The sequence below is a fragment of the Camarhynchus parvulus genome, chromosome 1 (assembly GCF_901933205.1).
Source record: "Camarhynchus parvulus chromosome 1, STF_HiC, whole genome shotgun sequence".
NCBI lineage: Eukaryota > Metazoa > Chordata > Aves > Passeriformes > Thraupidae > Camarhynchus > Camarhynchus parvulus.
Genome location: NC_044571.1, coordinates 86,870,864 through 86,898,529, shown reverse-complemented (window position 1 = coordinate 86,898,529; position 27,666 = coordinate 86,870,864). Strand labels below are relative to the sequence as shown.

General features: G+C 43.0%; 1 protein-coding gene across 2 annotated transcripts; it reads right to left on the bottom strand.

Moving 5' to 3' along the window:
* Positions 1 to 11: 11 nt before the first annotated feature.
* FOXJ2 (forkhead box J2) lies at positions 12 to 27,666 on the bottom strand. 2 transcript variants are annotated; one of them, XM_030950779.1, is made up of 11 exons: positions 26,062 to 27,666; positions 11,047 to 11,399; positions 10,460 to 10,534; positions 8,475 to 8,543; positions 7,978 to 8,118; positions 7,366 to 7,561; positions 5,187 to 5,507; positions 4,683 to 4,784; positions 4,015 to 4,215; positions 3,179 to 3,277; positions 12 to 2,612 (listed from the first exon to the last, which is right to left on the bottom strand). In XM_030950779.1, the coding sequence occupies exons 2-11, from the start codon at positions 11,377 to 11,379 to the stop codon at positions 2,524 to 2,526; spliced, it is 1,626 nt and encodes a 541-aa protein (XP_030806639.1). In that variant the 5' UTR covers positions 11,380 to 11,399; positions 26,062 to 27,666; the 3' UTR covers positions 12 to 2,523. The 2 variants fall into 2 exon arrangements, with proteins under 2 accessions (XP_030806639.1, XP_030806630.1); XM_030950770.1 differs by having other exon boundaries at positions 7,366 to 7,564; positions 26,062 to 27,660.

The window sequence follows — 27,666 nt, the reverse complement described above, 5'->3', positions numbered from 1 at the left end:
CACCAAAACAGTTAAACCATAAACATTCACTTTTTCTTTTTATTAAGAAAGCATGCACAAAAATAAACTCGTGAGACCACGCCCCTCTCTCCCTGACCACTGACACAAACACTGGGGGCCACATTGGGCTGGAGGGGCCTGCAAGACCCCTCTGTGGGCCAGGCTGGCCCCCCTGCCCTGCCTGCAGGCCGGTGCCAGCGCACCTGCAGAGCTCCACAACCACCCATCGATGTCTTACCACGCACTAACAACACACATTGATTTCAGGGGCAGAGGAACGAGGCTAATTTGCACACTGACCGGCATGTATTTACATATGCAAATGAGGCACAACTTAATACGCAAATGAGGCAAATATGCAAATGAGGAGCACTTGGATACGCAGAAGGAGCCATCTTGGTTTGTTTTTCTTCCGGTGGTGTTTTCAGACTTCCACAGGGCCGGCTCTCAGTAATGTCCACTGCAAAACACCAACTGGCACCTGCCATAAGTTGTCTCTCGTTGTCGCTGGTGCCACTTTCCACAGAAACCTATCACACATGCTTCCAAAGCTGTATCATTCCCATCCTGAGGCAGCAGAGATAACGGCTGACTCCATGTTGAAGCTGTCTGGGATTCCTCATTTCTCTTGGAAATGCTCAATGACGAACTCCCCCCCAAATACACACTTAAAACAAAACAAAAAAAAAACCAACAACAACAACAACAAAAATTTTAAAAAAAAGGGAAAAAAAAGTGCTGTTCCCCCCTTCCAATGCAATGAGACCCTGTCTGCTTCCCTGACAACAATCCAATTTCCAACTGGTTTATCCCTACAGCAAATTTTAAAAGCAGTGCTAGTTCCCCACCTTCCTGCAGTCAGAAGAGAGGTTATTACTTTACTCCTGTGCTCCAGGTCTGTCAAGCAGCCATGATAGTCTGTTTCCACATTTGTTCCCTTCACTGGTAAATAGGGAATAAGGGCTGGGGGAAGGCTTTAAAAATATTAAGAAGAAACAAGAGGTTTGACAGAACGGAGCCATACGAGAAAGAAGGGGAACACAGGACACACCTTTGGAGAGGAAGCATCTAAATGCTCACTCCCATTCCTGCACCTTTCCCACCTTCCTGATTTGCACATGCTGACAAAGCTCATCCTTCAGGATTTACACTAGGTTAACATCATCTCCCCAGCTGAACTGCAAGGGGTCTGAGACACCCTTCTCCCTTTCATACTACACTCTTTGGTTGATTGGTTCAAAACCCTGCCCTGCTTCACTCTGTCTCCCCTAATGCCCCTCTTACAAAAACTGCTTGCAGGGGCCTCTCGGTCCCTGACCAGAGGGTTCAGCCCTTGGCCAGCAGCCCCCCAGTTCAGCCCCACTCTGCCCACCACAAGCCCATTCACCAAGTGGGAACCGCTGATGGAGGATGTGCACCTACACAGCCAGACTCCTGTTGCTGGCACTCTCAACCACAGGCAAGGACAGCCTCCAAAGAAATATGAGGGATGGAGGATCAAATAACAATTGGACAAATACTGATGAGAGAAAACTTCCAAATTTGCATATAAAAGGGAGAGCCTCACTACATATTTTGAAAAAGGGCTTGAAGGGGTGTGGGGTGAAATGAAAAGCTCTGGGGAACAGAATTTGTTGAATCACATGTGACACCCCTGACTGCTTCTTTTACCCGATGGGTATGTAGGCTTCACCTAGAGACTGCAAAAGGCAGTGTAGGAAATGGGTCAGGATTCCCTCAAGAATCTCTCAGTCTTCACAGATGGCACCACATTCTGAAACCCAACTTCTCTGCTGAAATACCATATCTGCTACATTCTCCTTTCTCCAAACTCAGGTCTGCCCTCCCAGCTCAGCTCAGCTCTCCCTACCTCAGGGATTACCCTCTCTTTGTACTTGGGAACACCACTTATTTTCTTGCTGTTCCTGCTGGTGCAACAAAGTTCACAGAGCTAAGATCACCCCTCCAGTGTCCCTTCAGCCCCCTGACCTTTACAACATTTACGAAACAACATAACTACAGGCTCCCAGGGTCCACTAGGCTCTCTCACTCCAGTAGCCAATACGACAGATTCACCGGCCACCTTGAAGGGAAAGAGGGATTGTTAAACGCAAAATAACGGAGGCAGAGAAAGATGCACTCGAGGATTCAGCCTTCCAAGGTCTTTTCATGGCACCAAGGACCCATCTTCCCGCCCTCCACAGGGCACTGCGCAACACAAAAGAGCCGATCCGATGCGTCTGAGGCCACCGGAGGAGGGGGAGGGCTGTGCTCAATTATTGGTAATAATAATAATAACAATAATAATAATAAACAAAAGAAGAAAAGAAGATAAAACAGGACGCAAGGAAGGATTATCTTCGGCAGCATCTTGCGGTGGCTTCTCTGGCGGAGATAGAGAATATATATCTATATACAGGCAAGGCAGGGAGGCTGGGGAGGGTGGTGCTGACACCATTGACCCCATGTCCCCCTCCCCTCCCACGTCCTTCATAAAGGACGGGCTATCAAGTCTGTAACTCGCTAGGTGATTAAGTCCCAGTCGAAATCATCGGGGATTTCCTCATTGGCGCCTGGAGGAGGCCCTGGAGGCCGAGGGACCAGATGATGAGCTGAGCCAAAAACAAGAAAAAAGAAGAAAAGGGAAATAGGAGAGTTAGATTCTAAAACTACATGTTTCTTCACAGTGGGTCCTTGGGCAAAAGAAATCAAAAGTGATTTAGGCCTTTTCCTTTCCAACAGTCTAACAAGCAAGAACACTACAGGCATTAATCTGTCAGCACTGACCAGTGTCTGGGAATGTTCTGCTGTGAAATTCTCCACAGCAGCTTCTACAGAAGTTTCAGCCTCCTTTACTTACCTCATAGCTGACTGCTAGAGCACAAACTGCTTCATCAACAGAAGCTTCTCATGTGCAGCTGTCTTCGAACAACTAACTGAGGGTGAGACTAAGCTAGAAGACTGTTTATGTGAAGTGAAAGAAATCAGGCCTTTGAAATCCTAAACCTTCCCAGATCTATAACACAGCCCTGAATGGAGGGTTCCTTGCAGTCCATGCTCCCTCTCTACGCACAGTGCTCCATTTGATTACTAAGTGCTTTGGGAGAAATGCACAAAGGGGTTGGGAACCAGTTCTTTAATATTCATTGGTGTAATATGACTTAACATCACCCCTTACCTGGGCGATTATATCCCGGAGAGTCCTGGGTAGAAATCTGGTACATAGGAGATGGCCCGGAGAAGAGATGGGGAGGCTGGGGCTGACCATAGGAGTTCACTGTGAAAGGAAATTAATTAAGAAAACAAAAAACCAAGTGTTAATGTTCAGGTCAGAAGTCTCGGCCCTGACTGGGTGGCAGCTCAGCCACAGAGCAACTCACTCAGACCCACAGGATACTGAGGAGATGTTCAGCTGTTGAGTCCTAACTCCAAGCTATAGCTTGGTCAGAGATCTTGTTCTTGAAACCAGCAGGAGTTTCTCTATTATTATAAGAGAAGAAAATTTTCATCCAGAAACACTACAAGCTGGCTCAATATCATCCATTTAGTTCAGTACTAGATGACACACACCATTATAGTTCTATCAAAACCACCATATCCCCTCCTCAGAATGCATCCCCTACTCCTTGTACAGTATTTCTCTAACAAGGGTGCAAGAGCTTTCTCCTTTACTATTCCTGCCATCTGGAATAGCAAACTCTCTACCTTGCCATTCCTCTCTGTTCGTCACCTAAAAAACACCTCTTCTCCTCTTCCAGGTTTGCCTTTTAAATATATTCCTGCCTGGAGGTTGCCTGTCAATAGCATGCATCACATAACAGCAGTCTGTCCAGACCAAGGTATAGGACATCCCAGTTCTTTAAAGCCAGAGAAGGCTGAGTTGCTATGAACAGCTCTGAGTTGCTCAGTGCTGCATTGCCTGGTGAGGCTGCAATTTATTGCAATTTATTTAATTTAGGATACTCACAGAATTGGGCCTTCATTTGCATGTCATTTTCGTCACCTCCTAATTACCTTGGTTCATGGATTGCTCCTGTTTGCCACTGTTCAGGGCACAAGAATCAGAGATTCGAGGGGGCTGCTGTGGGCCAACCAGATGAGGGAGCTGACCAGTCTGGGTAAGGAAGTGATTAAGGGAGTCACAGAGGTTGGCAATATGGTGTTGATCCAGCGTCCAGTTCTTCCGCTCAGCCTGGCGCAAACTCTCCATGAGCTCTGCAGGGGACAGAGGAGAATGTCAAAGACAGCAGTCACACTGTGATCTTCCCTGCAAAGAATTTCTGTCTTCTGTCCCTAAATCCTACCTCCTCCTCACAAACCAATCTTTATTGTTTCAAATCTGTCGCCAGACTCCTGAAGAGCTCCACATCTAAGATACTGTCACACTGACTCAGGTAGGGCAAGGAAGAGTTGGAAAGAAAAAGCTCAGTTAGCCTTCTGACATACTTTTATGACTTAATTCTCCCTGCTCCAAATCCTGCAGTGATCATTCAAGTGCTTCAGGATCTTTAACAGAACCCATGAAGTAAGACACCTCTTTTTAAAAATGAGGTGAATCACTGAGAAATCCAGGCACTTGCCACAGTTACATTGAAAAATAGATCCCTGCACAGCACTTGCATGTTCTAGACTACAGCCCTAGTCATTGAGTCACTAGCCTTAGTCACTAGGCCAACACTGACCTGAGAATTGGGAGTGCTCAATGCTAGACCAGTTCAGCCGGTTTACCATCTTGAAGCTTTCCTTCAGGGAATCAATGTTGGAGCACCAATCAGGGGGAAACGCTGGAATGAAACAGGGACAATATTAATACAACACAGATCACTCTTCCTCTCCACCCCTTAATAGAAAAAGATTGGCCCCTCTTCACCAAAGAGCCTGATGCTACAGCAACTAGAAATCCTTTTTCCCTTTGGAAAACCAGGGGCAATATCTCCTTTTTCACTAAGGCCCTGACTTTATGCTGCATCCCTTAACAGAATCCCAAACCCAAGGTTTTGGATATATTCTCCATTCTCCAGGTAAGAAAGCAATTTCCTTCTCAGATTTCAAGCCTATCTTACTTTCCCCCATTTTCTACACACAAGTAGGCACTACTTAGGGAAAGCTCACTTGTGAGACTTCTCTCTGGGGGCTCCTCACTGCTCCCTTTTCCACATTCATGCTTTCCATCACCCCTGACTCACCAAAGCCAGCGTTGTTGATTGAAGCCTGTGACTGCTGCTGCTGCTGGTGTGGCTGCTGCTGTGGGTGGGAGTGTGGGTGATGCTGTTGATGCTGGTGGTAACCTCCATGCTGCATCGGGGGCGGGTGCATGGACATCACTGGTGGAGGGCCATAACCTTCACCACCCTGCTGCTTTCCTCCTTGGGATGGGCAACCCTCTGGGGTTGGAGTGTGGAGTGGGGGAGCAGCACCCACTGAGGAGGGGCCTTGCTGCTGCTGCTGCTGGTACATGTAGTAATTGTGGTTGGAGGGCTGCATGTCACCAAGGAGTGAAGAGAAACCTGCCAAGTAAATGAAAGAGGAAGGAGCTTTAAGAGAGCCTGGATCAGACCTCTGCTTACATTATCCAGCTCTAATTTCACACTGCTCATCCCGCTATTTATGAAGCTTTAGGAGTGCCCTCTACAGGCTGCCAGCAACCATCACCTGTGCAGTTACGCCCTTGCTGTGCTCCAGACACAAAACAAAATGCTCTACAACAAAGACCAGAAGGATTTTAGTACAGCATTAGGCACTTAAGTTCCTCCCTGGATTTTTTCCTAGACTGACCAAAGTAACCCAACCTCTCCTGAAATGTCAAGCACATGTTGTTTTCCTATAAATGACCATTAAGCATACTTAAACAGTAGAACATTTAGGAAATTGATAACTTAATGCATCTGACTTGCTTGTTTCCAAAGACTCCCTTCAGTTCCCTTCTTACAAGCAGCTTGGTCAGGAATCTTCACAATTTTTCTCACATTGATCATAAGAGGTCATAAAATACTCTGCTTTGGTACAAAGAGCACACTGCACACACCAGGGCTCCTTTATTACTTTCATTCCTCCTGACTCACTGGGTGTGTCATTTCTATCCTCCTGTATTTCAGACAACCTCTACACGTGAGAGCATCAGGTATTTTCTATCCTTCCCCAACACCAGGAGCTCAGCAGATCTCTTCTATCTGCTTCCCCTGTCCATTCTCCCCATGCACTGGGGAACCTCTGTGGAAAACCACAGTCAGGGGTACTCCATGCCATTAACCCGAGCTACTCGCTTCTTCCTTTGAGTACCTTTACTTGACCATCTGCAAGCAAGCCTCACAATTTCACTAGATTCAACATCAACCCTTCGAGCATCCTACTACTGTCCTAGGGCAAAAGGATGAATACTGCCATCCTGACTCAGAAGTTGCCAACAAATTTTTTTCAAAAACTGCAAGTTTTCCTACACTGCCATGCAACCTACAACTTGGAGGGAAAAAACCAGCAGCTGCTAAATTTGTAAAATCAGAGGAACATACCAAGCCAAGGCTCTTCTCTACATTTTTCTAGCTTGCTCATACTACAATACCTCACACAACAGGCTCCTACGAGGAGTGCCAGCATGATGAAAGCAGTGAAAGTATATACATTTTTATTTCACTGAAGCTTCAAGTTCAGGAGGCCCTTTCTGGAATGACAAACTTTGCCTGCACTGTGTGATGGCTGATAGCACAGGCAAAAAGCTCATGTAACAACATATTCCTTTTTACACCAGATTAATATTTAGAAGAGTGTTTAAAGGCAGAAAGAGCTTTAAGTTTTTCTGAAGTATTTTCCATGGACATCTCATACCTGAAGTGATTCTGCCCTCTTCTGGCTGCTTATTCACTCCCAGAAATGCAAGATATGAATGGAGTTGGTGGCCCTCTCTTCTCTGCTCTAAATCCACAAAGCTCAATTCTCCAAGGCCTTGTACAATCCTACTTTTAACAGATCTGAGCAATGATGATTTTCCACTCTCCTGAGAAACTCCAGATGCCACAATCCCCTCCCTCTTACGGTTTCTAGCCTGACAGACTGTGAATGTTTCTCTGACATGCTTTTCTTCAGGACTTAATTTTTCCCAGCTTCTGCCATTTTAGTATTTGCATTTGTATCAACACAAGGCATTTTTAAATCATTGTGCTTTTTTATTCTGAGAGAACTAGGGGGAGCAATGCATAAAAGGACATGCAGATTTCTTATCAGCTCCTGGCAGAAGTAATTACAGCATGCCAAAGAAGGAAAGTCTGTTTGCACAGGCTCCTAAACCAGGAAAGTTCTGAGAGATGCCAAATGGACAAGACTGTGTGGGCAGATACCTGCCCACCCCACATGACGCATGTAGTTACTCACCGTGCTGAGAGGAAGATGATTTCTCCAGCATGGATTTGTAGAGATTTCGGAAGGACCAGCTAAGGTCCTGGAAGTTGATCTCGGAGTAGGAGAACTTGAAGTCATGGTTGGCACTGTACAGCGGAGGTGGCACATCGGCCCCTTCACGGCCCTGCCCCCCTGCTACAGTAGAGGCAACATCCACAGGCCCTGCACCCTGCTAAGGGAGGCAGAAATAAGGCCTTCAGTCTGTACTAGGATTTGCAGCTTGAGACAGAGATCAGACTAGATACACATAGAACATGCACTGATATCCCGTATCACTTAGCTCATCTTCCAACAAATCTTCCCAAACGCCATTTTCTTGAGGAACACCAACCACAGCACAATGGCTCCAGCTTTTTCTTCAGCTAATACCATTATGCCTTTATCCTTATCCCCATCCAACCCTTTGCTAAAACTCACTTCCTCCTTATTTTCTATCTCTGCAATTTCAGCTCCTTCCCTTCTTTTTATTTTTGCCTCCATATCACAATTTTCACAATTCCCTCTCCTCACCACTTCGCTTTTCCATTCATGCACTCCTCCCACTCTCCTTTTCCTCCCACTTCTATCCTTTTCCCCACTCCTCACCTGACTGTAGTTAGCAATGGGGGTGGTGCTCTGGATCGACATCTGAGGGGTGGCCTCAGGCGGCAAAGAGGCTTCTGTGCTGACTGGAACGGCCCCTCGGGGGCTTTTACTTGCCTCTTGCTCTGGGGAGTCTTGTGGTATCTGTGGATGGGGAAGAAAGAGAGAAGGAAAAGAGCAGAAATCAAAAACAGATGGAGAAGTGAAACTGCAGATGGGAAGCCAGCTCCCCCGCTGTAGATTTCATGGCTTAAAAAAGAGGAGGACTGGACCTTAGTCACTGAAAAGTCAGGATAAAGGACTTCAGACAAGATTACAAGATTAACTTTGCTACTGAATAGCAGCAACAACAGGCAATCAACAGGACATACACACTAGTTCGTTCAGTCCTGGCCTTTTTCTGCCCATCTATACACCCTGACCCCAAAACATTATCATGGTCTGGTGCTGGAAGGGAATTCCCAGCCCACTCCATGCTGTGTGGAAAGAAAAACACTCACGTCATCATCTGGAGGATGCCGCCTCTTGCGAGATATATCTGGACATGTATCTATTGTCCAATAAGAGCCCTGGAAAGAAAACCCATTGGGGAATGAATGATGAAATCACAGAGCTTCCTGAAGTAGGGGGCTGCTGACTCAAGAAATGCAGCACCAACTAAACATTAGGACCACAAGGACCATCCTCTAGAACCTCACACAATCGAGACTCAGGTGTTGCCAAGAGATTCCTTTCTTGCACTGGGTTGCATTGAACTATGAGGAACAATGCTACTGGTGGAAGGCAGAATCCTCTACTTTCCATCACTCTTGAGAAAGGACACAAAAGGATGGTTTGATTCCAGCTGAGTGAACTCTTTTGGGCCTGCACACTCCTTTCAGTGGCTTCCTCACAATCTGAATTTATGATTAACTCATGAGAACCAACTCAACGTTGGTATTTGGCAGAGACAGCCAGAAGGACTGCTCTTTTTTCATGACTGTGAGACTCCAAGCATCCACAGAGGGCCTGTGATGGCTAAGAAGTAAACCATGGTTAAGAACTGAAACAAATTATGTACAGAGAGGTCTGTTTAGCTTGGACAAGAAAAAGCTAAGGGGATCAAACCACTGCCTTCAACTGTGTAAGCATATTATAAAAGACAGAATCAAATTCTTCCCAAAAAATGTACTGCACAAGAAGAGGCAAAAAATACAAGTTACAGCAAGGGAAAGTACAGTCGGATATAACCAAAACTCGCTTCACAATCATGGTGGTGCAGAACTAGAACAAATGCCCAGTTTTGCTATCTCCATCCCTGGAGATATTAAAAATTTGACAGATCTCATCAGCCTAATGTTATTGTTCCTGTCTGGGAGAGGATAGGGGTACATGTCAACCCCTAGACCTCCCTTTCAATATAAAACAGCGTGTAATTATGAGTGTTGTCTTCTAAGTATAAAAACAACTCTAAAGTGGATTTAGCTTGTTTTAACCTCCCATCAAGATCTGAATAATCTGAATAAGCAACAAGCACAGGTTTTCATTATAAACCCAGCCCAACATGCCAATGAACACCTGCAAACATATACCCTTAAGCCAGTCAGGATTTCCTGGAATAAGCCACATAATTAATGGTATTTTTGAGCTGTGATCCTCAAAGATCTACTATTTCCACTTATAGATGCCAACTGAGCACCACACAGTCCTTTAAATATAACCTGAAATAAAGGCCTGAGCAAACGGTCCTTTCTTGCAACTTTAGGATGACGGGGAGGAGACAATCCTTGTGTCTAAATACACAGCTTCTTACCCCTACCATCTCCTCCTGCTTGTTTGGTTGTGGGTTTTTTCAGACAATAATATCTGCATGCCAAGATGCCAAGTCTTGGTTTTGCTAGCAATTCCCCTTTACAATCTATGTGTACTATCACAGCTTTCCTTAGTTAGCCACCATATTCCTAAATTCTTGAGTTTTACTCGTAAATAATTTCTACAGATTTAAACTATGTGATGATGACATATTTTTCCAACACCAAATACTTTGCAATCTACATAAGTAGCAATTCTGCTCTCATTTCCATGGATCCTGCCTCCATGAAATCCATGATGTCACATCACAGTCCTACTGTTCACCAGCAGCTGCTATGCTCTCTCATAGCAGAACAAGTTGGACTATACCCACATTTTACACACAAAGATAAAGAAGAAAAAGAAACAAAATTAATAAAGTACATTCAATCACACTTTTGACTTCTGCCAGTATCTTTAAAGTCAACTGAAGATCACAGATAAGAAAAACAATTACTAAAACCCTTAAAGTTCCTTTACAGGTTCCCTTTAAGTAAATGCTTCTGTAGCCAAAGGACTGCAGTAAATCTTACTACTGCTTCCATTTTTGCCTACACTTTAGGTTTCAAATTCCAACCATGAGTTAGAAAGGGCAACCCCAGCTTATTTCCCTGCAGTTTTAAATTGCTTGCCCAGGAGCATGCAGATTTCTTACCTTCCCAGGATCATCTCTTGGTCGAGGCACCTTTCGAAAACATTTATTCAGAGAGAGGTTATGACGAATAGAGTTCTGATGAGAGAGTAAGAGATAGAGGTAAGTGCTACAACAAAAACATACAGTCTTCTGAGTATGTGCTGGAGCAGAGAAAATAGGATGGTACATAAAAGCCAAAGCTCATTACATATTGCTGGAATGGGGCAGAACAGAAGCTATGGAAAGGGACGGATTAAGATGGTTAATATGGGGCCGAACCGCCTCTACGTCTATAGAAGGTGCAATGAAAATAGCATCAGTGCGATGCAGAGGATGGTAGTGATGTGTGTTTTGTGGGGGATTTTTTTTGTTTTCCTTGGTTGGTGGTAGTGGGTTTTGTGTGCACTCCTTCTTAGTGCACATAAGTTCAACAAAATTCTCAGAGAAAATGGGACTGCTGGCTCTGCATTTTCTCCAGTTGGTCAACTTGGTTTTACATCAGTCTTATTTTAATCAGTGAAGCTATTCTGCATAGAATTAAGAATTAAGAAAGTAAGCCTTACAATTAGGCAAAAGAGAAAGGGTACTTCAGTGATGCAAGCCCTCACCTTCCAACCAATACCAGCATTTTTGTAGTAGGGAAAGTTGTCGCAGATCCAACGGTAGATCTCACTAAGCGTCATCTTCTTGGCAGGTGATGAGTTGATGGCATATGTGATCAAAGTGGCATAGCTGTAACGTGGCTTCCCATCTTGGTGCACTGCTGCCTCATCCTTACTCAGTGTGGCGTTGGGATCTGTTGGTGAGCCTGGGGGACACTTTCGGGCAGACCCTGGAGGTCCTGCTTGTGAGGAACCCCCTAATTTTTCAATAGTAGCCCTTAAAGTAAGCTGTGGGAGCCAGTCTATGGAAGTGAGGCTGCTTTCCAGGTCAGAGGCCATGCTGCTGGAAGCAGGAATATCTGCGAGGAGAAAGGAGAGGAAAGGAAACCCTTGAGACACAAACAAGGTGAAGCCTAAGAAGAGAAACATTAATTTGCCTTCTTCTCCTGCTATCACAAATACCTGTATGAAGATCATCCTACTTTATGTATCTTACTCCCAGCTAGCCAGAACCATTCCAAAAGGCCCATGACTCTGCCTCAAGGAGGAACATCTGTACTGAGGGCAGCTGGGACAGTGCTTTTCCACACTGATGGTAACATTGCTAGGGCAAGCTTACCCCAGGGCACTGCTCCCAGGAAAAAAGCCAAGATCTGTTTAAGGGAAGTGGAGCCCTTTCAGCAGGTACATCACATTCACTCCTTTACTACATAATCCATATAACCTTGGTACTCTTCCCCAAGATTACGTGTGATCCAGTAGGTTTACGGTGTCAGGTAAGAGGAAGATCATAGCTAAAAGAGAATATTCATTCATGCCACACACAAACCACAATTTAATTAGATCATCTGCAAAGTCAGGACTATCTTAATTTGAGGGGAAATTAATTTCTCTCTGAGGCCTAGCCTCTCTTTTTTGCATTAGGTGACATTATAATGAATCCTATTCCTTAGAGCTAGGATTACATATCTCATTTTAAAACACCAAGATCATGCATAATACTATATATAGATAATTACATCTACCATGTCAAGTTGGAACAGACTATATTAAGCTCATAATAGTTAAAGCTTTGCCTGCCATAACCAGTTTTTCCTAAAAAAAAAATATATATATATATATATATATATATTTAAACCCCGCTTAATTCACACTATAGCAGGCAAGTATTTTCTCCAATTCTGAGACACAGAAAAAGCTTACTTGTCTGAAATCACACAAGTTTGCTGCAGGAAGAGACTCAGAATGTTTTCTCTCATAAACATTATACACTTCCCCACAGAAAAATAAACCACACCTGGCTAGCAGTTGTATACAGGGATTTCTACGTAACAATTATTTTATAAGAAGAAAACATTCTGCAGCATGAACTTGTATGAACTTGCACACTTAGCACACTAAGTTTTCTGTAGTCTGCTGCAGGTAGACAAGGCAGCAGAAAGTCCATCATTCCTACTCACGACTGGCTGCATTACTATACTGGGAGCAATCCCTTGAAGTCTGGACTGAGGGAGCTAAGTTTCCAAGCCCATAACTTGCACTGCTCTTTGCATAAAGAGAAGAAACATGTCTTGAAGGCATGCAAATCCTACACCTTTAATTTCTGAAATTAGTCTTTCCAGAAGATTAAATGGTACTTTCTTTGAGCATGCTGGAGCACAGACAAGGCAAACACACAAACACACTTATGTCTGTATAGCAAATTAAACACTTGCATATATGTAAGAGGGAAGAGACTGACACGAACACACTCTGCTTAGGAAAGATTCGTCAGCAGACACCTCCCACTGAGTGCATCACTCAGATGAGTGGATCAGATGAGACAGGGAGACACCCATCTGCATGAATACCAATTAGACACTCGTTCTAAAAATAGGCATTTGACAATAACACAGTGTGGATGCACAGATCCAGAGACAGATGCACCCAGCATTTTGACACTGAAGCTACCCGTTCTTCCCCCACACCCATATGCATTCTACCTTTCACTTCTGCACTCCAGTGCCTCACAGCACCAAAGCAATGAAGTCCATACTCCAACGCATTCATATGCGCTAAACCTTTCATTTCCATGCATGTGCTCACCACACCTCTTAGGGCTCAAACACCTACACAATACCCCAACAAAATCCATCCCTCAGCCCCCACAGGCAGGGGCTTCACAGCCCTGGCCTCAGGAAACAGGTCCTAATCGCACAGCTAACACCATCACTCACTCTCTTAGGCACCCAGAATGAGAAGTACAATTGCAGCACCACAGCATCTATGGCGAATGGAAACATTTTTATTTCTGGGGAGGAAAGGAAAAGCCCATCAGCTACCAACTCACCCATCTACTCATCTGCCACACTCTCACTTGGGACAGGCATTACTACCTGCTGCACAGCTAATTGATCCAAGCTGCAAAAGGCTTTCCACTATCCAGCCCCCTCAAGTTGAGCTTTATTGAATAACTCATTTTGACCGATTTAATCTAGTATCAAACATTTGAAATTTACACATATTTAAAAAAAATAGCAGGACTATTCTTTTGTGAATAATACAAGGGAAAAGCAACAATATATTTTTATCCAGTAGGGATAGACAGACCAATCAAACACAGTTACATTTACATGCTAACTTCACAGTAAAGCCCTCATTATTAATGAGGTAAAGCCCTCGTTAAAAGTTGTACCCCACTTGGAAGAAAACAAATGTGAGCTAAAGGATCAGTTGAATGCTTCATTTCGTGTGTCTCATATAAATTTTAATTTCTATGGTGCAAGCAGAAAAAAAATTACTGCTTCTTGTTAAACCATTATGAAATATCAGTTGCACTAACAATACAACTCCAAAGTAAAATAAACACAAATTTATCTGTTCCACCCCCTCCCCCCTTTTTGTTTTTTTAAGACAAGCATAGAAATCCAGAAAACTAGGTTATAAAAGCCTATGGCAGATTGAGATACCAATCTGAAACACCAGAAATTCAAGAAACAGAAGAAAGCACTGTTGTTTTCACAGAGCTTCAAGTTTGCCCAGGTTATGTCAATAGTGCATCTGGGATGATTGACTATACAGTAAAATGTAAGGCTGATATGCAACATCCCCATCATCAAATACACAAGCTTTTGTGCATTTGTACAAAATACACTTGTCAGAGAGACAAGCAAAATTAGAATTGGGTCAGATTACACCCACACTAAGAAATTTAGTATTTTCATTCCATGGTTTATAAAAAATCTTTGACAAGAAAACAAAATCCAAAAATCATTAAAAAAAAACAAACAAACAAACAAACAAAAAAAACAAAAACAAAAACAAAACAAACAAACCAAACAACCACCAAACTCAAAAAAACTCCAAACTAAACCCTGTGTTTATATATGCACTTGTCACCCAGTACTGAAAGACTTTTCAGTAAAACACAGCAGCTTTTTAAGAAGATAAGAAGATATACACTAGACAGTAATTTAGGACAGAAAGCAAAGAGTCAGACCAAACAGGAATCACATGGGAAATTTCAAAGCAGTGGAATAAGACCTTTTTTTTCCAAGTTTGCACTTGATCATGTTACTGGATTTGCTGGCAATATGGGATCTGTAATAATTGAGCATACTCAAACACTAGGTAATGTGGCAATTCCAGAACACTTTCAGGGCAACAATAATTTAGTGTAATTGGCTACTAAATTATTTAAAAGAATATTTGCTTTATACAGTAAGTATTACTGTTAATTTATGTTGCACTTCTCATTCACCTGACCCAAGTATTTGGTGCATCAGCTTGACACTACTAAATGGCATGATAAAACAAGACTGCAGCCAAACCAGAGCAGCTGATCATTCTTCCAACTTTCCTTTCCCAGCTTATTGCCTGGCAAATCTTTTGAACTCTTCTCTTATGATCCCACTCAAACAAAGAAAAAACCAGTAATAACTAATAAACACATGGAACTGAAATCAAGGGTGCTTTAAAAATCCTACCACATTAGCAAGTCAGAATTAATTTTCAAGAAGTAAAAAGAAAGTCGAAGACCAGAATTCACAATGTCCCACTTTACAAGGTAAATGCTATCTGTTTATGTATTTGGCTGAATTTAAAAAGCAAGGTTAGAGTAGCCAAGGTCATAACCACCATCAACAGCTGGAAGGCGACGGCAGAGTCTTCATTTCTCAAGCACTAAACAGTTACAGTACAATCCCAAGTCAGACAGGTCAGAGAGATGCAAAAAGTCCAGCCAAGCACGGATCCTGAACTACAGTTAAACAGACAAGAATCCGTCCAATTCATAAGAAAAATGTATTAAAGCAAATTCCTGCATTGAATACCTTTTAATAACCACCAATTCACTTGGGACTAGACCTACAGCTTTCTGAGAAAACTGCTGCCTTACGTTAAATCTTTGCAAGTAGCAAATGGAAGCTCTTGCTGTAAATGCAAGCCAGGCTCCTGTTGATGGGACAGTAAGGGCCATCCCTTAGCAGCACTGAGGAAACCTGTACTTTGCTACTCTGCAAATGCTCACTCTAAGCCAGTCAGATCTTACCCAGGATCACTGCTACTTGCCCATCAGGACAGAAAAACACATGAAATGTGGGGAGCAACACACTAAGGGTCCCACTGAGCACAGAGTTAATAAACACTTTTAGCCTGAAGCATTCTCTAAGGCTGGATTCAAGGGCTGGTCAGGTAGAATCAGTTGGGACTGAAATAGGGAGCCACACAATGCTGTGCACTGCCTACAGAAGATGCCTATTCTAGAATAAATCTCTACATTTACATTTTTCTGTGTTTACTTTCACTGTTGCTTTATTTGCTAGTATTCTGATCCAACAAAACACTATGACAAAAAGATTTAAAGGAGACTTAAGTTTCTCAACATGAACTTTGAGAGAAAAAACTCAAACAGACTACCAAGCAATGACAGACATTGCTGCAGAACACCTATGAATAGGTGACCACTTGTATTTCAGTGCCTGAAACACAGATCCAGTGATCTAACTAACAATATCCATCTAATATACTCAGAGATACCCCTAGTCTCTAAGGTATTTAGCAGATCAAAAAACTGCCAAAAAAAGGACTATTTGACTACGACCTTTCTGAAATGATGTCACATGTGAGGAGTAAAAGTAAAACATGCATGAAGAAATGAAGAGCCTCTACTTTGGTGAAAAAAAGGCAGTTCTAATGTACTTGTGTAAATTACACATTCAAAAAACTGTGTCCTCATCCAGTACAAGAAGGGGAAAATAATCAATTTAGCTGAGTCTAGAAGAAAGAGAAATTTGCCATTTTAAGATATGTGCTTTCCCTCATAAAGAAGGTGGTGTGAACTAAGATGGCAGGAATAAAACACTTAAAAATCCGATCTTCTCTAAGCAAGCATTCTCACAGAAATACTGTTTCATGTAAGAAATAAGAAAAGAGGATACTGCTTATCTGCCCAGACTGAAATTGCTATCTGTCGTTTTGGTAACTCCTTGTGAGAAGCCTTCAGGAAATGTTTATATTTCTGGAATGAAATGAAGGAAGAGAGGCTGGTGGGTATTGTTCATAAAACGAAACAACCTGGAAGGAATGATAGGTGTCATGTTACTGACAAAAGAAAGGCATTGCAGTTTGACAGCACCCTTCTGCCTTCAGCGCCATATGAAAGGAGGAAAACCCATCCCTGGGGGCAAGGAGGTAAGAGAAATTCTCATACCCTAGAACCATGCTTCCCTTTTTGGAGAGCAGTAGAACAAGCCAAAAAATGTTTTCCCAATTACAGGCTTGCAGATATGGTAACAGGAGGCACATGGTTCTCACTAGTCATGAGCCACAAAGGGAAAAGGGATCCAACCAAAGGAAGCCACTGTCACCTAAGAGCACACGGTGTGCTATTGCCTATGAGTGTCACAGTGTGCACCTGTCCACATGTCGGGTTCTGACTGCACAGCCCTGCTCAGAACTACTGCGTGTGCAAGACTGCACAGCTCTGAATGCTGTGCTGCTTCATGGAACACAGGCAGCACTGTGACTGTGGTATCCTGAATGGAAAATTTGCTCCAAGTCACACAAAACACTGAGATGGTACTGAAAATCACCAGTTAGAGGCAGATGAAAACTTCTAGGCCATATATAAACTTTAGGCTTAATATAAATTGCTCGACTAATCGTTTTGTTGTAATTAAACTGTTATACAGATATGATTTTCCTTTAATGAATAGAAATCTCAACAAAATAAGGTTCATTTTAAGTCTCAAAGAAAAATAAAAAGAAAACAAAATTGTTTTCACTGTCATTACAGATTAGATAAATATTATGATAGCACATTTATCATAGGACCTTTCAATTCCCGCCATTTTGTGAAAGGTGCACAAGCAGGCTATAAATTTGTATTTTGAATTTAGTAAATGAACAGCACTGACTGTGCAGGCATTTTTGGTACTAATGAACCATGAAGTCTTGTGAGAACTATAAAGTCACCCAAACCCTCATGCTGAAAGTGCATCAGGATTCAATTCCAAAGGCAATTATGTCCTAGCTTTGTTTGAAACTGACAAATGGTATAGTTTACAAAACCTGACCTGCTTATTTAAACTTATCAACAGATGGCATTATAGCCAAAGCCTGAAATATGCTCGTGTCAAGAGAAGCAGTATCTTTATGGGCATAACAGGCTAGGATTGAGCATAGCTAGGGCCTTGCCAGATTTTAATAAGACCAACGAATCAAATGTTTTTGTTGTCTGCTATATAAACATACAGGGAAAAAAAACATTGAGAAATACTACACAAACATTGCAGACACTCCTCAGACAGTCTGAAAATACGTGTTCAAAGTTAGGACCAGTTTGTTTATTTATGATGCTGTGTAAGGTAAAGTGGGGAATGCGTAACACCTGTCAAAAGAAACACTAAATGATACTGAGAATACTGGTATACATAAAATACTTTTGAGCTGGAAATTATTTCCTTTGTAATAAGACTACTAGAAAAGATTTATTCTAATAATAAGCCAAATGTCCCATGACAACCCTCCCAATAACAGATTTGAAGTAAAAAGTAAACCAAGCACTTTGAAGAAGCGCAATGAAAATACATCACCACAGCAGAAGTGTCTCTGCAGCATCCCTCCACCCTCAGTACCACTACACAATATTTCACCGTTGGAAGTAGCAGCTGTAATTCCAAGCATATGCCAAGGCAGGAGAGAAATCTTTGACATTTGCTTTAAGAACATTAACGGAACAATTACTCTTACACTGAGAAAGGTAGAGGGAACTGGTTTCGGAATAAGTCAAATTTATGAGCACATATCTGAAATGAAATTTTCCCTCGGAAACTGGGAAGTCTGTGGTAGAGAAACGGTAGGTAAGAGCAGGTATTTCCACCAGCCTTTTGAGAGTCCCCAAGCTGAAGGATTTAAATTTTACCTGCCTATCAGAATCACATCCAGTAATAAACCTGCAGCAGAAGATATGTAAACACCGATTTAATACCCAGATTGTTTCTGAAATTAGAGACAACATCAGAAGTAGATCAGCATGTGCACTTCTTGCTCAGAAGATCTGCACAGCATTGCAAAGACATATACAGAGACACAGGTTAAAAGAATGTAACATGCTTATAAATGAAAACTGTATTCTTATTCACATTAAAAAATGGGTCTCTTGGTGAAAAATTATTGTTAGCCTTGCATTTTAATGACAGCAATAGTGAAAGGCTTCTATGGTAGAGAAAGGAACATCAGCCACATACAGGGAAAATGAAAATCTGACGGCAGGTGGTCAGAACTTGTTCACCAAAGGCTGAACCACTGAAAACAGAATAGTCAATATGAACTCTGCAATAGTTGCTGAAACAAACCACAACCCACTCGTGGAAATGGGTATCAAGCAGTAGCAAGAACTCTGTACTGAATTCATAGGAAAAAAGGAAATTGGTATCAAGTGCAGATTAGTTGAATACCACGTGCCCAAAATGTACACAGAGCACATGCTCCCAGGGTTGAGATTACCAAAGCACTGCAGAGAAGCCTGTTAAAGAGGAGTCTGAGAGCAAAGCACAGCTGAAATTGAAGTTGGAGAACAATCAGAAGAATCAAATAATACTGTGTGAGGCTCATAAATTAAGTCTCAACCACTGTTTTAACATAATTCCTTTTTACTATTCTGTTAGCTGTTATTCTCAAACTGACAGAACTCTCTTCCAGTAGACAAAACACCTGACAATCCCTGCCTGGCTCACAACTCGAAAAGATTTGTACCACTCTTGAAATTCAAGAGGATTCAGAACCACACTACCACAGAAGACACACAATTAATGGTTTCTTTTTACTTAAAACAGTAGTACTGCTGCTTGGCATCCTACTCACAAAATGCTCCATTTTGTGTATCATCCTGAAACTAAATCTTCTGTTCATCTCTTTACAGACACTGAAAGAAGTCCCTTTCTTCCACACGCATGCTTGCCACAGTTGTCACCTTGCAGCTGCAAGTAAATATTATTCTGCTCTAACCTTGAACATTCCAGTCTTCAAGATGTTGTGTCTTTGCTTATAACAATCTTTATTTCTTTTGCTCTTTATTCTTTTTGCAATCATGCTTCTTCACAAAAGGAGCCAGAGAGAGTGGGGTACATACAGTTAGGCGACTACATTTGAGTATCAGTTAGACCTTTGAATAATTTTCAAAAATGCAAATAACGGCTATTTGCATATTTGAAAACAGCTAATTGCAAATATGCAATTAACAGTGGGACTCAATGCTCTGAGAGGCCTTTTCCAACCTTAATGATTCTGGGGTTCTATGAAATAAGTACTTTCCAGTATGTCTGGCCTCTATTGGCTGGCAATATTCCTGTGCGTATCAAGGTATGAGTCAGCTGAGGAAGAATGCAAAGAGATGTTCATGCAAAAAATGGAAAAGCACAATGTCATGCTTGTGTTGCTGGGACAGCAAAGGAGAATGCAGTAAGGGACAGCAACAGATAGGGCAGAAACAGAAATGTGAAGGCCCCTTAGAGCGAGCACAACAAGCTGGAACCTTATGTGGTGGATGATAGCCAAAACACAGGCTTGTCAAGGAGGAGACGGCAACGTGTTGAGAAAACACGCCAGGAGGACAGCCTCAGCAATCGTGATGCTACCAAAACGAGAAGATAACACACTTGTCAGAGGCCAACAAGAATAGCTCACACTAACAGAGATGGGAAATGAAGGAGGAAGCATAAGGGTTACCCAAAGAGACTCAAAGAAGCAGCAAAAGATTCCGGCCATGAACAGGAAGATGAGTCCTACACTGTATGTTCAGAGCAAGAACATGTTATAGGCCCAACTGTGGAAGCTTGCAGCAGAGGAAATCAGGAAACAAAGGCAAATCTCAAAGGAACTTTCTCAAGTTCCACACTGGCCTCAGGGGTCTTAAACTTGCAGCAATTAATTAAAAAATACGTTAAGGTAGTATGCAAAACTGCATCATTTAATATCCCTGGCATGAAGGAGGTAAAGAAAAGCAAAGAGAGGATACGAGAAGTAGGTTATTGTGTCTAAGTTATGAAAAAAAATATGGAGGGAAGTAAACAGCTTAGTGCAGAGGCTACTGAATGAATGACTGGAATAGTTAGGAGGGAAACCAGGAAAATACTGTCACAAAAGTCAAGGGAGGACAAGATTTCAAGACTGGGCATGATCAAGTGTCAAAAACAGCAGGGAAGCCAAGGAGGATGAAGATGGAATAGAGACCCTGAGACTTGGCCAAGAAAAGGTCATTAGAGATCTCAGGAGAAGCTTCAGGGAGTGAGAATATCTACACTGAAGTCACTTTATAAAATAGTTCTAGACTGCACACAATCATACAGAATCTTTCAATTTTGGAGTGACTGGTCCTTAAATGACACAAAAACACATTGGGGCTTCTACTGTTTCCTAATGCCAAAAAAAAGGGCATATAGAAGTTTTAAGTTCAATATCACATTGTAATTAAGGCAATCAGCAGCAAGAGCAGAAAACCATTAGAAAGTGGTTTTCATCCTTATACTCTGGAACCCTTATAAAGGATCAATAACCTATTTCAGGATAAATGGGAAGCCATGCATGGAGAAGCATGCAGTCCAAGGTCAGCCAGCAAAGGAACAGCAGAACTTTGCAGAGAACATTGCTCTCCCAAAACCCAGACCAGTTCTCTACAGTCAAACCTTATATGCTTTGTTCAGGTAGAGATAAAAAGAATTTCAGAAATAACTATTTTACCAGCTTGTTTATTTTTCTCTGCAAGTTCCTGATGGGGAGGGAGAATTTGTCTTGGTTTTACTTAACAATAGTTTTTTAGGGGAAACTGAGAATTCAGGAACTTTGCTCTTTTAGTTTGTGACCACAAAGTGTTCAGATTCTTTCTCAATTATTCAGATTTGAACTTTTAACAGTAATTACATATTTCTTCTATAATCAGCCACAGTCTTTACAGAGCAGAGAGCATAAACAAAATTTGAATTGCTAATGGTAAAAAACCAAAAAGCAAATATTCTTTTCCTCGAGGTATAAAAGCTCTCACTCATCATCTCACCCTGTCCCTCATTACTCAGTCTCTCTTATACATAAAAAAGGCCAAAAAAAGAACACACATTCCCTTAGTTCTTGACTTTGTATGAAATAAACTGACCAGCTCAGAAAGATGAGGAATGAGGTACTGGGCCTTGCACAAAATGCTCAGCCTAGTTCTGAAAACCAAGATCCTCAACTGCTAGAGGGAAACAGAGAATGTAATAGAAGGGGGTTTTATTCTAACTAACCAAAATATAGCTATTCCTGAGGAAGGAGAGGGGCCAGAAGAGAAGGAAGGGTGGGAGAATGAAATTGAGTTGGACTATGGAGACCAAGTGCCATTCCCCAGGCAAGCAGAATTGCTTATTTTCAGTGATTAAAAAAAGAAGTTTCTTGAGATAACCTCAGACAAAAAATCCTACACGTCCACAGGCATATAATCTAACAAAAGGCAACCAGGAACAAGTCAAAATGCAGGTGTAGAAGTAAGACCAGAGCCTGTGAGATGCAGTAAAAGACTCCTGCCAGTGAAGAATCTTAGTGAGAAGATGAGGGATGCTTGCTTGATGAAGAGAAAAGCAGCATTTAGGCTTCTAGGACCACAGGACAGAATGCCAAAGGGACCACAAGAGAGAAGAGATGCAAGGAGCAGGAACAACTGAGAGGAGGAGTGGGTGCAGGAAGAAATGCGAATCAAGAAGTAGGCAGGCTGGAAACATGCTGGGCCTTAAAGGTGCAGGAGTGGAACATGAGTGCCACATGATACTATGGAGCCCAGTTATTCAGGAAAGGTCAGGCACTACCAAAATCTCTGCTGGCTACCTTTAAATCTGTGCTGCCTACCTAAGGAAGTATCAGGTTCATAATAGGAAGCCTGGTCAGGGCAAAACAGATGGATAAAACAACAATCTAGTCCAAATCTTGGCAAAGCATCACAGGATATAGCATTAAATTGGTCTTAAAGTCGGCTGTGAGATCTCCAAATTTTGAAACATTCACAGTATTTTGCATTTGCACTTCAAACTTAAGATGAAAATTTGCAATTAATTAATTGTGAAAACATACTGCTACATGCTTGCTCTCTCTCAGTAATACACATACACAGACGGCCTTTAAAAAGTGAAAAACGTGAGTTCAGGGCAGAAATACGTTATGAATTTTGATGTTCATCCTATATCCCTTAGAAGGAAGAAGGAAACAAAACCAGCAAAACAGATAGCAAGTAGCAATACTGCCTCCCACAAAGGCAATAAGCATTTGGAGGTTGAACACATCAACTGGATATTCTTGCTAAAATAACATGTGCAACTGCCAACAATACAGCAAATTAAAGGCTTTTCTTTAGGCTTCAGAGTTAACACAACTGGAGAGTTCAAACATGTTAGCTATCACATTAGGCTGCCCATCAATCTAGGGTCTACTCACATTCTCTAAGACGCCTCCCAGACCAAAAACAGTATCCTTTTTAAGTTTCACTTCTGAAACATCAGTCAGAAACAGATTCTGCAAATGGAGTACTACAAAAACACAGAAGGTTCTGCATGAAAATCACTGGTTACTCTTCTACCCAAGGCTGGGAAAAGCAAATGGAAAAATGAGTCCCAAAGCATTTTTCATCTTTTGGTTTCTAATGACTGAGATCCAATTCCTGTCTGACAGCTGTGTAAAATGAGATAATCAGCTCAGTCCTGCTCTTGAGGGACAGCTGTCCATATCACAGTTGCCATTAACCACTCCTCCTTTCTGACATTTGAAGTAAAGGGCCAAAGACCCAAACTGGGATGCAGATGGAATCTCTCGCTACATGAAGGTGAGCTGAAGTTTAGGGAAAGAGGTAGTAACCTGTACCTCTGTGATAAGAATAAACTTCTTCAGAGACACCAACATTCAGCTGTATTTTTAGAGAGGGAAAAAAAACTCAGCAAAAAACCCCAAACCAGAAGGACTACAGTAGTCACAACCTTCTCTTGGACTGAAAACTTAGATACCAACTCCTCAAACTGCTTCCTTCTTTTATTCCAACTTTTTGGACTCCTTATTCTATCCTAGAAACTTGCCTACAAAGACACACTTCAAGATAAAACCCAAAAAGTTACAGAACACAGACTTAAACAGTATTATAACCTCATGATCTTTCAGTAACATAATCCTTTTCCCATAACTCTTTAGACCATCTCGTTTCATTTTGCTTAAGCGCTTGACCTGAGAAATGCCACTGTCAGTTCTCAGAGGGGAGCTGAGTGCCCATAGGACAAGATCAGAGTGTTTCAACTTAAAAAGTCAACTTTTGGAAGCATGAAAGTCCAAATTTAAATTCACAAGCCCAAAGACTCACAACTAAGTGTCTTTTTCCCCAAATGTAGAAGACTTCATTGCTTCTGTTGAAGCAAACTCTACGTTCCTAGGCATCTACAAGAATTAGGCTACTTACGAAGGTACATTAATGTGGTTTTTAAAGTCTAATTTTCGGTGGTCAGGTTTAACATTCTTAATGTAAACTCTTATAGACATAACACTTCCATTTAAGCGTGTCTATAAAGTACCCTGCCCTTTCATGAAGATAAATAATACTCCCTTTTTCTTGCATAGATACTTTTGTATAAAATAAATGGTGCAGAGCAGCTGCAGTATTCCGTCTCAGAGGAAGCTGCATTTTCACCTGTGATAAACATTTGATGTGAATACCATGATCATTTTGAAGAGCTGTGCTCACAAAAAATTATTCTGTAAAATTTATGAGTATGTCCCAGCTTTTGTATAGCTGTGTTTTAGATTATCAGATCTTTTGAGCAGAGATTGTCTTAATTTGGTGTCCAAGCCAGTACTGAATGCCTTGTCAGCAATTAACAAATAAATAACCATTAGTCTATAGCATACCACTTCCAGTCTTTTGTGTCTGTAAAGAACATTTAAAGCTCAGGCAGCAAATACAGAATCTTTATCGTTAATGGAAGAAAAAAAATGTTTCATATGCAGAAAGGTAATTGTTGTGGAAGAGCAGAATTTTGTTAAGGCTGGTGTATATATTCTGTAAAGTGCCCTGGCATCCATCAGAGGCAAAAGCAGTTGAAAAATGTCAAGTCATGACTGTGAGGAAGGGGGCAGCGTGAGGTAAATTAACCTCACGAGCATGAAAAGTCAGTTTATCCCCTCGAATGTACAAAGGCCAAAATGCCTCAGTTATCTCTTCCCTTGTGCTAGATAACACAGCTCTACTCAAAACAGGCTGATTGCATAACTATAGGGCAACAGGTAGGAGGGCATCTAACAGTACCCCCAGAACATATGTATGCTTGGTGGTTCAGCCTTCTCTTAGAAAAAGAGTCACCTTCTGAAGCTATGGATAACTGACAAAATTCTCTGCCAAAATGGGGAATCACTGGCATCTTTTGTCTGATCTTGCAAGCACATTACACCAAGGAATTCCTTCTTCAGAGACTCCCTGCTTAACCATTGCTCTCCAAAAGGGCTCCCTGTCCTGGCCCTGTGATCTTGGATTTCCTCACTGCTATCTCACTAGAAACAGTAATACCTCAACGTGAGATATCCAAGATTCTTCTGCTCCTGGAATCTGCTTTGGCTTTATTTGAGACGACGTCTCCCTCAGACTTGATTTCTCAGGAAATCACTACGCTGGTGTCAGAATACTCATTTGTGGCTGGGAATTAACTGCCTCATTTACAAAAAGCAGCAGCTTGGCTCACGCAGCACCAGCACTAGGATTCACATTCCTAGTCCCTGAATGCAGCATAAAACACAGATGAAGACTGGTGGCAACCGAACAGCTTCTTTTGGCTTTCAGAGCAGGTTCCACCAGCACTGTCACAGTTTTCATGCCCAGGCCCCTGAGCACCACAGGACCCACTCTCAAGGGCACTCTTTCCAGAATTCATCCCACAGTCCCTTAGGTACATTAGGACATGCATCTCAGGGTATTTGCATGGGGATCTGTAGGTTCAGATCCCAAGCACAGCGAGGTCTGCACCGCACAATGATTTTATTCCCACAGTTACAAGCATAGTAGGACCCAGATGGAGAACTGACACTCCACCCCATGCGTGCATCCTTGGACCCTGGCACTACAAATCACTGCTCCTGTCTCCTCAAAGCTTTTTTTGGCCACTATTATCATTCTCAATGACCCCTAAATGACAGAAATTAATTCACACCAGTGATGATTAAGGTTGAGTCTAGGATGAATAAACCCAGGAAAAGAAAGTAGAAGGGAAAGGGCAGAGAGGCTTCTTACAATTATATCGGGCTAAGGTCTCCCATAAGCTAAATAGTGAGGGAAAGAATCAGGTCAATTCCATTTAGCTCTGTAAGGCAGCTAAATGAATGAGACTGAGAAAGACACACAGAAAAAGAAGGTGGGGAGAGGTCCAGAAACAGAAAGAGCTAAAAGATTAAAAGCATGCAGATATCGTGAGATAAGAAAAGACACAGAAAACAAGGACAGAAGGCGAGAGAAGACAGCTAGGAATAGAGAGGTGATATAATGTGGTCACTCACTCTGTCTGGAAGATTTTCTGGAGGGAGGTGGATTATCTTCAGTGCTGGTTGTTGGGGTGCTGCCCTTCACACTCCTTCTCTGAGACCCATACTCAGACCGTTGCTGTCAGCTATTCCAAGGGCTTCTTCCAAAAATATTTCGAGGGCGAAAGGATTGTGGATGAAATCAGGATCTTGAGTATTAAAACAATCTGCTAGGGGATTGTCAGTCCCCTAAAACTGCTGGTTTTATCCCGGGATGGAGACCCTCTCTCCCTTTTGGCAGCTAACTACTAAAGGGGTGTTCCCCAGGAAACAGCCTTTTCACTGATGGTCAGATTATTTTAGAAATCAATTTTTCCAATCTGCCTACCTAGAAATCTCTTTTCTCTACATACACCTTGCCCGTAAGGGGGAAAAAAAAATCTCTTTCTCTAAAACAATTCTTGCTATCTCGGTGGATATTATCAGTGAAATCTGCCTTTTCCTCTCCCTGTAACTAGGAGGTGTGTCCTCTCTCCTTGCACGGGGTATTTGAAGAAAACCCTCTTGGGATTAGGGGACGAGGGATCTTCCTTGGGATAAAGGAAGATGAGATCAGTATTGGAAATTACCTTTATCTCCAGTTAACAGCAACTGGAAAAAGAAAGACTAGCTAAATCTCTGCTTTCTCTCCCTTGTTTTGCTCTATCACCTGCCGAGCAGATATAAATAATTAAAATTACTAGGTAAGTATCTGGAGCTCCTACTTATTTCTGCCTTGGGAACTGCCTCTCCTGGGCATACAGGAATTCCTCTGTAAAGACACCCACTACTACCTGATCTGGGGAAGGGCTGTCTGCTCTGCTTGAGAGAAGACTTTCCTCAGCAGCAGGAGGGAGTCGGCAATAAAGGTTATTCTCACAATCCTCAGGAACTGGGGTCTGAGGACACCTCTCCCCGTAACAAGTATCTAGGAGCTCCAGAAGGCTCTGTTCCACAGCGAGAAAGAGCAGACCTGCTTCTAGATAGTAACTAGGGCTGGCTGCCGGGGGCCTCCGCACACCCTTGGCTCGTTAGTGGGGAAGGGGGCAAGTGTTAAGCTCCCTCACCAGCTGCGGGGAAGGGGACTGGCGGGGGGGGGCGCCGGGGTGTCCCCACACCGGGCGCGGGGCTGCCTAACGGGGCTGCGGACGGGGCGGGGGGCGGCGGGCAGGGTCTCTCCCCCACCCCGGCAGGCTATGGGGGTGTCCCCCCACCCCGGCCGCTGTCCCTGGCTTCCCCCCAGGCCCCAGCTCCTCCTGCCCGGGTTCGGCTACCACGGGAGGCCGCGGCGGCTCACGGGCCTGCACGGGGCTGCGCGGCGCCTCCGCCGCCTTCCGCCGGGCCGCGGCTTCGTCCCCGGGGGGCTCCCCGGGCTCCGGTGCGGGGGGCCCGGCCCGGGCGGCGCTGACTCTCTCCAGGCCCCGCCGCTCCCGCGGCTGCTGCTCCGGGCTGCGGCTCCACTGCAGGCCCCAGCTCCTCCCCGGCCGCCGCTCCGCCTCCCCCGGCTCCCCTCGGCCGCGGCCGCCCCCGCCTCCCCGGGTTAAGGAGGCGCCGGGCCGGGGGAGCCGGGGTTGCCCGCCCGCTCTGCCAGGCGCTGGGGAG

Excerpts from the sequence above, each read along its gene's own strand:
- FOXJ2 (XM_030950770.1), bottom strand. The coding sequence starts at position 11,379 with ATGGCCTCTGACCTGGAAAGCAGCCTCACTTCCATAGACTGGCTCCCA. Across the intron at positions 7,565-7,977 it reads CCATTGCTAACTACAGTCAG|CAGGGTGCAGGGCCTGTGGA; the intron begins GTGAGGAGTGGG and ends TGCCTCCCTTAG. Across the intron at positions 4,216-4,682 it reads TGAGCACTCCCAATTCTCAG|AGCTCATGGAGAGTTTGCGC; the intron begins GTCAGTGTTGGC and ends TGTCCCCTGCAG.